The sequence below is a fragment of the Pundamilia nyererei genome, unplaced genomic scaffold, assembly GCF_000239375.1.
Source record: "Pundamilia nyererei isolate P.nyererei 1_Seehausen unplaced genomic scaffold, PunNye1.0 scaffold00343, whole genome shotgun sequence".
Taxonomy (NCBI): Eukaryota; Metazoa; Chordata; class Actinopteri; order Cichliformes; family Cichlidae; genus Pundamilia; species Pundamilia nyererei.
Genome location: NW_005187744.1, coordinates 142,575 through 153,114, shown reverse-complemented (window position 1 = coordinate 153,114; position 10,540 = coordinate 142,575). Strand labels below are relative to the sequence as shown.

General features: G+C 42.3%; 1 protein-coding gene across 1 annotated transcript in view; it reads right to left on the bottom strand.

The window, feature by feature from the left end:
- igfbp3 (insulin-like growth factor binding protein 3) overlaps positions 1-1,992 on the bottom strand; it is a 21,975-nt gene extending 19,983 nt beyond the window's left edge. Inside the window, exon 1 of the mRNA XM_005752061.2 lies at positions 1,507-1,992. Within this exon, the coding sequence (XP_005752118.1) occupies positions 1,507-1,864 (358 nt within the window). The 5' untranslated portion in view covers positions 1,865-1,992. The remainder of the gene's footprint in view (positions 1-1,506) is intronic.
- Positions 1,993-10,540: the final 8,548 nt, after the last annotated feature.

The following is a 10,540-nucleotide window of genomic DNA, read 5'->3' as shown; positions in this document are numbered from 1 at the left end:
GTGTGTGTGTGTGTGTGTGTGTTTGTTTATGTTTGTATGACACTGTGACTGCTGAGTGCTTGTACACCACGCATTAGTGTGGCCAAACCAAACAACCAGGAGAAAGAAAACACACACATGGGCTCTTGGGTGCCTGACGTCAGTTGTGTGCCCAGACGCACAACCATGTGTATTCACATGTAGGTGACATGTGTGCCATTTGACTAGTGTGAGCAGCAGCCATACATTTAAATAAAAGACCAGGCATAGGATGGCTCTCAGTGTGACAGTTAAGAAATCTAGCATTGGTATTCAATGCTAATTGGCTGTGATTGTGTGTTTGAATACTTGCGTTGGGAATTTCATCCCTGTTTTGTCAGACAGAGGTATCAAACATAAGGCCCGGAGGCCAATTCGGCCCTTTGGATACCTTTGGAGAATGTGAAGGACATACATTTTGGACTTTTAACTGTATTTTCACAAGTTTTACAGCTTTTCCTATTTATGAAGACCTTTGTCACATCCAGTTATACTAAATCAAAATAGTTAAGTTATACATATCTGTATTTTACACATTTACTACTTACAGTTTGACCCCATAGTTATGATAGATATTTTCCATTTACTACAGAGGCATGTAGAAAAAATGAGTGAGGGGAATTTCACTGGTCCAGCCCACATAAGATCAAAGTGGGCTGTATTGGCCCTAGATATAAAATGACATTGACAGCTGTGATCTAGGCTGTCTGCACCAGGGAAGCACATACTGTGCACATCCATGCTGTGTCCAAGAATCCATTAGCTTTAACATAAGGGCTTCACAGCAGATAGGGACATGGTCTGCACTCGGCCTCAGCTAAATACTATAAACCATAAACTTACAGAATATAAATGGTTAATTCTGGTTTGGAGGACTCTGTGTGTGCATATGCTACTGTGTGCATTATGAAGAAAGGGAAGGAGCAGTAGTGTCCTCTTCTTAAAACTATTTTCAAGTGTAACATGTCAATCATAAAACTCCTCGTGTTCTGTTTCGTATTTACGGACGATGTTCCAAAGGGACTTGTAGGAAAGCAGTATTAGCTGACGTGGGACCCTCCAACTTAGAAAGTCACGACTCCTGTTATGAAGTCAAACTTTTAGGAGTCTAGTGGGATTTGTTTAACGCAGGCCAGCGCACAATTGTGCAATGTAACCCCCCACCCCCAAACACAGACACACACGTATTGTTGTGATTTGCCAAAAAGCCCGGAAAATACGTTTTTGCATCTTTCTTTGTGCTTTTTAATCACAAGCAACTCTGTCACAGCATCTTTAGCCCAGCCACTATAAATGCCTCACATTTAACCCAGGAGGGAACTGTTGCACTTGGTCAGCGAAGAACAGCACCCTAATGGGCAGGGCGCCTGTCAAAGTCAATGCATAATAACATTCAGGGGCGCACACAAACATACCCACACAAACACGCACACACGGGCAACAAGGTGTCAGAGAATCATTAAAAAAAGAAAAGAAAAGACTTCCCACCTTCTTTTTGCGGTGGCATGAGAACGCTGTTCAGTTTTTTGGGACTCGAACACACTCCCCGTCCCTCCAGGAGAGCCTGCAGGGGTCTGCTCTCCCCGGGCTGGTGCCGACAGGTCAAGCCGGAGCCGCAGCGCCCCGTGTATACTCCACACGGTTGTCCCTCTCCGAGGGCGCACGTCATGCAGCAGCCGCAGCCGGGCTCCTTCACCCGCTCCACACAGTCTTTCGGCAGCGGCTTGCACTGCAGGAGCGCGCCGGCGTCGCAAGGCTCACATCGAACCACGGGGCCCACAGTGCCGGCGAGCCGGGCGAATGCAGCCAGCGCGGCAACCAGACAAAGCACACAGACATCGGGCATTCTACCGATTAAGCTGGTCACAAAGGGACAGTATGTGAGTTGTCACGTAGGCTTAAGGGGACTCTCTGTGACACAGCGAGCTGGCTAGCCTTCTCCATCTGTATTTTCTTTTACGCGAAGTTCTCGTTTTTATACAGACAGAAAAAAACAGCCAACAGGTCACACCCTCCTCCGTATGAATAATGTAAATGGAGAGCCCCGATATGAGGGACCGCTATATCCAGTCTCGGGTGGAGGTGAGTGGGGGGCAGCCGCTGAAAACATTCAACTCTTTGAATCCTTTAACGTATTTTACTAAGTTCTGTTCATCTAGTGCGCTTCCAGCTCCAAATCTGCTCCGTCCATCTGGTTCCCCTGTAAAAGGAAAAGCCAAGTTATGTCAGCAGGTTGAAGCTGTTGGCTTTTTTATATACTGTTTACTAGTATAAATCACTTTCATTTTCATTTTGCAGATAAGATGACAAACTGCACCAAGGACAGTTCTCATGTGGTGACTGCTCCCAAAACTCCGGGTTTGGGAATTTGAGGGTTCTGCTCCACTGGTCCGATCTCCTGCTGGCATTAATCCTATGTGAGTGAGTGCCACTGGTGTTACCCCAAGCTCCCCCACCACACCCACATGCAATACTGATAAAACATTCCTCTGGGTAGGTGTATAGGTGGCCTCATACTATAACAATAATTTCTTTGCATATAGTGTTTGTATAAGTGTGACCGCATGCTGGACTGTGGGTGCAGCCAAAGAGGTATTGTTTAACTGCTCTGGTCTGCTAAAGCTGCAGAGATTGGATGCACATGCCAGCTACCAAGCACGTGCAGACCAGACTGCATACCTGACCCTTTTTCGCTCGGTATCCAGACCCCCTTGTGCCTTTCCTCCTGGATGCCTCCACCCTGTCATTGACCCCACAGGACTTCCAATTATTAAAAAGAAAATGTTGTGATTGTGCAGGCTCAGCATCTGCCCCCCTCTACGTTCAGCATATCCTTCTGTTCTGCAATAACAAACGCAAGAGGGGGGCACACGCTGAGAAAATAATGTAATAAGTATAGTCCGTTGTGTGATTTCCACCACAGAAGCAGAAAAGGTGTTGAGACTCCATTATGAAAAACAAGCACTAGGTAAGGAAACACTCCCAGATTAGCGAGAAAACATCTCCAGCTGAGATTAGTTTTCTCATTACTTGACATGTTTTTTTCTCTTTTTGCATTTTTCAGCTTTTTTTGCATCTGAAATATTTAGATTCTGATCTGTGGCTTGTTTATTGTCTGCCCATCTGTCCAGGGTTGGGTTTAACTAAACGTACAGTTTAGACTAATTCAGCAGAAAGACACTTTTGGAAAACTGTGTCCACTTAGTATGAATACAGAAAACTTCTGGTTTGTGTCTGTAAGGGGTGACCGGGTTCATTGTGACGCGTTGTTATTGTTTGGCTGGCTAAACCAGCCCTCATATAAAACATGTAAACAGACTTGATATGCTGTTCTCCAGTTTTATGACAATTTGCTTGATTAGATATTGCGAAACGAAAAACATATACAATGGCATGTGGCAAAGGTAAACAGACATTCACTGGATCCTCCTGATTTCAAGATTCAGGAGTCAGAACAGAGTATGTTGTAATTTGCCTCGGGACAGTTTGGGTATAATAAAATGATGAAATGAAATCAGATAACTGCTAGCAAAAACATGCACATCTCATTTCCTAAACCATATGTTCAACTCGTCTCTGTTGCAGTCTCAGCAAACTGCAATAAGAGATACTATTTGTCTCACTCAACAATCTTGTCTTGGTCTTGCATCTGCACTTTTGTCTTTCACCCTCTCTGTCTTCCTCTGCCTCGGGGAATCTGATATCCTCTGGTTATTAATCTCTTCTTTAAAGTGTCCCAGTCAACATTCCTTTGTGATACAGTTTCACAATGCAGCACATTTCAGGCCATAAATCATTAATTGGAAACACAAAGTCACTGATGGTCCTCAGTAACACTGGCACAATGTACTTTATAATTTGTGGTTTTGTGAAGCCCAAAGGTTCTGCGCTGATTTATTTATTTCCTTCTCCCAAGAGTGATTCAAGAAGTGAATTTCCTTTCTGTCAACATGTACTGTCTTCATATTCAAGCTATGCCATCAGCAGCCATTGCACTCACTGACCACATTATGACCTGCGGATCACTTTATATAAAAACACTCATTTTACATTCTATTCATAGATCACGTTGACAGCACTGTTACTTAGTGATATGTTACTTGACTGACTTTCAAGCCCATCACAGTGTGCTGCAGTTAGCCTCTAGTTTGCTTACAGGAGATCTTGTTTTCTTATCTCTTCTTATTTTCTTTCTTTTTATTTTTTTTTATCAAGAAATAGTGGAAAGAATGAGATTGGCATAGATTTTGTTGGACTTTAAATGTGACCCACAAAAAACACTAGGTCACCTTGCTGTCAGCAATAATGGGATACTGGTGGAGCCCCTGCACTCAGTCTGTTTCAGCCCCCCTTGTGATTGGCTACGTGTATATGAAGTCTAAAGTGGTCGTAATGGTAACAGGAGCATTCGGAGCTGTGACCGTACTAACTGGAAGAGCGACTCCAGCAGATTCCCAAGAGAACACCAGAGGTCTCTGTCCAGAAGCAGTCCTAGGAACAGCAAAGACAGTGCACCGAGTTTCTGAGGGTCTGTTACATTACTGAAATGATGGCCAAAATTAAAATCATAAAAACAAGATATCAATTAATATAAAAAGTTCCTCTCTTGAAAAAAGAAATCTATCCCTCCATAGTCTTTTAAGAGCAACTCATTCTTAAAGGATGACTGAACAAACAACCTAAATTTACCTGAACTCTGCTGTTCCAATTTGACTCTTCATCACAGTAAAATTAGTTCAACACTTCCTCACATATTTTTGTTTTATTGTATCTTCCTATGGCATCCCAATGGGCGAAGTGAAATGAGAAAAAAAAGAATCAGGCATTCCTTTAAGCAGCCAAATAAGGGTCTTTCTTATCAACAGAATGCATCCTCAAACTGCAGCACAAATATTTGAAGATTTTTTTGCTATGTAGTTCCACTTATTTGCACTGCTGAGCCACTTTCAATGTTAACTATTTTTCTAAGGTGTTGGGATGCTTTCCCATCAGAAGGATGATTAACATGTAATTTGTCTGAATTATGTTGACTGTGGCTTACAGAGAAAAGGCATAAATAATGTGTACTGCCAACAGCATGTTGAAGAAAATCATTTGGTGCTCTTTAACTCAACCCGGGTGCTGACAGCAAAGACAGGCCTCGTCCATCATGGTGGAACACGTAGATGGACTATTGAAGCCGGGATCTTTTCTGCAGGCTGATAATTGCTTCTGGGCTGTTTGGGGCCTCAAATGACAAGACTGTAAAGCATGTAGTAAAATCTGGTAAACTTAGAAGAATGTAGGGATTTCTTGGTGGATCTTGGGAATCTGCTATCCCTATCATAATCAGAACTGACATTTAACATTACTGTTTAATGCTTTTAGCTGTCTTTTGACTTCAGCAAATTAAAGAAGAAGGGATGTAACCATATGTTGGATGCCAACTTGGGTGGCAGACATCTGCCTTTGTTAACCACCATCCTTGGGCCCTATTAATTTGGCTGTTTTGAGGTCAGGACTGACAGTTGAATTGTTTTCCAGAAACTTAAAGGCCTGCAGTTGATGTTACTGTAGTCACATCAGTTAGAATTTCTCTTAATGTTTCCTGATAGTTTTTCCCACTTGCATAGACATGACTCTTCCACGTAGCAACCAGAGTGACATAGGGATGTACATTCTTAGAAAGCATAGTGCTGACTTTTGAAACAATATACAAAAATAGAATATGTTTTTTTGTTATTTCACTTGCAAATTTGTGACACAGGTTTTTCTTCTATAACATAATGGAGGCCTTTCCTAGAGACAATGGTACAGCTTTTTGTTGATATCAGTCAGATGCCAAGCATGCTTTCAAAACCAGCCCTTCTTTTATTGATTGCTACAATGGGGGCTGCACTTCAGGAATGAACTCATATTTGTATCTGTTTTCAATAAATTGATGGAATGAGCATGGCTTGACGGCCCTCTGTCACTGTCTGCGTGACATGTGCAGAGAAACATCTGGAGGCAAGAAAGAAAGACGAGAAGAAGAATGTGGGGAGTTAAAAAGGTGAAGAAAGAATAAAAAAAGATCACAAGCTATACATTTTTTAAATCAAGGAAACTACATGTGGGAGCAAAGAGACGCAAAGAAGTTAGGGTTCGCGTATGTGTTATGATGTGTTTGCGGTGAGGTCTGTGTCTTTTGTTGGGCTCTGTTGGACTAGAGTTTGGTATGCCTGGCAGCTCTCAGCAGGAGGTCCTGCCCAGCAGAAGCTCACTAATTGTACAAACAGGCAGTGTGGCACCTTGGATTGAACTTGTGCCTTGAGGCCAGGTACAGCATGCTTTGGCATACTTTCAAGGAAAGATCAGAGTCATGTGCTCACAAGTGCTGATTGTCTTCAGGTCAGAAGTACTCCCACTGCGAGTTGGCGTAGGTAGGAGGTTGCTATGGGAAGGAGATACACGGCTAGACAATCTTGCCTGGCACTCTCAGGTTGACCAACTCAAGTGACACTTTCCTGAGAGTGGGCCAATTCCAGGCTGCTAAGAGGATCAGTTTCCCCTTTCTGCCATGACACACATACTCAGCTAGCACTACTCAGTAATCTTCAGGATTGCTGTTCATCAGGCACCAACTTTTCAAACACTTTTCCAAGCTTTCCAAAATTAGTGGGGTTTTGCAGTATGGAATCTGGACTCAGTCTAACGCAAACAACAAAAACACAAGAAACTCTACTGGTCAGAAGCAGGCAAAGGTCTGCTAGAGGAGCAAAATAGATTTGTGAGGTAAGGTATTGGAATCGGTTCTATAGAAAGGGAACATCCAGACAGAGGAAAAGCATTATGACATAGTATGTGACGTAGAGACGTGTCTAATCTTGGATCTTGGTGTAGCACAGCTTGCTCTGGGACTTCACATGCAGTCACATGACAGCTGAACAGGCAGGCTAACAAATCCATTAGCAGAATCTGTGAATGGGTATTTGGGACAGAGAAACCATAATACCACCGTGGTATTATTACAAGACCCAAATCACATAAAAGTAATAATAACACAAATCAAATTAATTTACTTAACACCATAGACAATTGCCTTCAGATGACCCCAAAGATAAAAGTGTTAAGGGGTCAGATCGGGAGACCTTGGGGGTGTCATGTTTTGGCTGTGCGCAGGCAGGAGAAGGACCCAAACGCAAAACTCACCACACAGGAATTAAACTCAAAAAGCTGCTTTATTGCAGAATGGCACAAAAAATAACAAAACTAAACTGGGACATGGATAAACTGACATATAGGGAAAGACAGCCATGAGGGAGACTACAACACTGACAAAGAGAAACACAGGGCTTAAATACACTGAGGGATAACAAGGGAATGAGCCACAGAAGGAGAGCACAGCTGGGAGTAATCAGGCTGGACGAGACAAGGGAAGCAAAACTAGAAACGCTGACATGAGACACGGACCTTGAAAGTAAAACAGGAAACACACTGACTGAACTCTAAACATGTAAACTTAACAGCAACTGGGGAGACAGAACATGGGAACCTGAAACATGGGACAGAAAGGCACAGTAGACACAACGTGGACATAACAACGCCACAGGGAAAGAGTAAAACAAAACACAAAACCTCTTAGAAAATAAAATAGGAAACCTAATGAAACGCAGACATGACTACATGAACTTGACAACATAACAGACATGAAACACATGAAGGGCAAGGGAGACTTAACAGGGGTTGGAAGACACAAGGGGAATCTAATAACAAATGAACTAGAAAACCTAATGAGCTTAACCATATACTATAAACATCAAAATAATCTAAAACTCAAAACGCTGGGTCATAAGACCCAGGATCGTGACAGGGGGCCATTCAACTGGCCCACGATGACCAATCTGCTTTCCAGGAAACTGTTCATCTAGGAATGCTCGGACCTGGCACCCATAATGTGGTGGTGCACCATCTTGCTGGAAAAACTCAGGGAACGTGCCAGCTTCAGTGCATAAAGAGGGAAACACATCATCATGTAGCAATTTCAAATATCCAGTGGCCTTGAGGTTTCCATTGATGAAGAATGGACCCACTACCGTTGTACCCCATATACCACACCAAACCATCACTTTTGTTGTTCCAACAGTCTTGGAGGGATCCATCCAATGTGGGTTAGTCTCAGACCAATAACGGTGGTTTTGTTTGTTAACTTCACCATTTACATAAAAGTTTGCCTCATCACTGAACAAAATCTTCTGCGTGAACTGACGGTCCTGTTCCAATTTTTGTTTTGCCCATTCTGCAAATTCATCTGGGTCATCCTCGCTGAGATGCTGCAGTAGCTGGAGTTTGTAAGGGTGCCATTTGTGAGTAGCTAATATCCGCCGAAGGGATGTTCAACTAATGCCACTCTCCAGTGACATGTGGCGAGTGCTACGCTGTGGGCTCTTGCTGAATGAAGCTATGACAGCGACTGATGTTTCTTCATTAGTGACAGTTTTTTTTGCGTCCACATTTTGGCAAATCCAACACTGAACCAGTTTCACGAAACTTAGCAAGCAGTTTGTTAACTGTAGCATGGGAGATGGGTGGTCTCGTAGGGTGTCTTGCATTGAAATCTGCTGCAATGACCCGGTTACTGTGTTCACCAGATATCAACACAATTTCGATCCGCTCCTCACGTGTTAACCTCTTCGACATGTCAATGGCTGTGAACAAAGAGAAACTTGTAAATAACTCATGAAAGAATAAAGTTACGTTGAAACCAAGCACACCATTGTTTTTCTTGTGACATTACCAATAAGTTTGATGTGTCACATGGCCCTCTTCCTATTGAAAAAACAAAAGTTGTATCCAAGATGGCCGACTTCTAAATGGCCACCATGGTCACCACCCATCTGGAGGAGTTTGCCCCCTCACATATACTAATGTGCCACAAACAGGACTTTAATATCACCAACCATTCCCATGTTATTACGGTGTATCCATATAAATGGCCCACCCTGTAGATGTTGAAAATAACATCTTCAACATTTAATTCATTATTAGACTCAATTGGCTTCTCTCAAAATCTCATACATTGTTTTAATCACACTCACACACACGTATGACATACAAACTGAACATGTAACAGTTTTTCCTGAAAACCGTCTTTTGTCTGATTGTTTTTTGATAATATTGAATTTTACAGTTATAGAATACACAGCATCTGACGTTAAAGCACAAGCACAAGCTTTTCTGGGAGTGATTTAAGTGTGAGGAAGTGATTCCTCCACTGTGCTCTTCTTCAATGCCATGTGCCAGCACAGTGCAGAGCAGCTACCTTCACTCTCCTCTCACATAGGTTGATTATCTGATTAATAGTGTTACATCCATACTGTGTGTATGTCCTTTTTCTCTGAAAAAGGAAGCCCCAAATGCTTGACTCCCTGTTAGAACTCACAAACACACCATAAAGCAGATAACACGTTAGCTGGAGAGGAAATGGACATCTCACTGATTATCACTGAACAGGAAACTGAAACAACCTTAGATTTCTTTTCAAAAGAGCTGAACACAGCCTTGTGAATAAAAGCTTAACCATTAGAGAAAAAAAAAGTTACTCACAGCCATCCCACAGACATGTCATTAATGCCATTTGCAAAGGTATGGTTTGTTTAAAGAGTTCAGTCAGGGTTAAGAATGCATCATAGCACAGAAACAGCTATGATGCATGACCTATGGTGAAGGTTACAAATAATTTTCTTATAGCATCTGACAGTGGACTCATCTCTGTGCTTGTCCTGCTTTACCTCAGTGCCACGTTCAATGCTGCTGACCACAATTTTTTATTACAGAGATTAGAATATTTTAAATTATACATACTTCCATTAGCAGGTATTATTTGAAAATGGTGCATACATGTAATTGCTATGTAGATGAAAAACCTACTTTCCTCTCTTTTCTCAACAGGTTGCTCCAAATGTTTGATTTGGCAGAGTTTTCTTCTTTCTGAGACGACCACAAAAGGGATTTATGTTCATGGCTAGAATGACCCACCAACTTTTCACTTGCTAAGTAAATGTGTTAACCACTACACTATTGAGCATCACTACTATTACACTTCGTTCTCAGACTGCTGGCATACTTGTGGCTCCTAGGATATTAAAGTAAAATGGGAGGCAGAACCTTCAGCTTTCTGGTCCCTCTTTTATGGAAACTGCTCCCAATTTGGATTCAGGACTCTACTTTTAAGATTAGGCTTTTATGAAGCTTACAGTGAAGGCTTGTAGGTGACCCTGAACCCCTAGTTATGCTGCTATTGACCTAGGCTGCTTGGGTACTTTTGATTATGTACTGTTTCTTCTTCGCTCATTCGCTCTTTTCACTCTCTGTGTGCTTGTACGAAACTGATGTACTTAATCATTAACAATTATTACATTCTGGCTGTCTCTCCTATTGTTTACCTTTTATCCTGTCTCTTTAAAACCAAGATGGCGCCGCGGATGGTCGCCCTGGTGCTTCAGTGCGTTACTTTTGTTTTGTTTTTGTGCATTTCTTCTGTGTCTGGGCACTCCTCTGGATA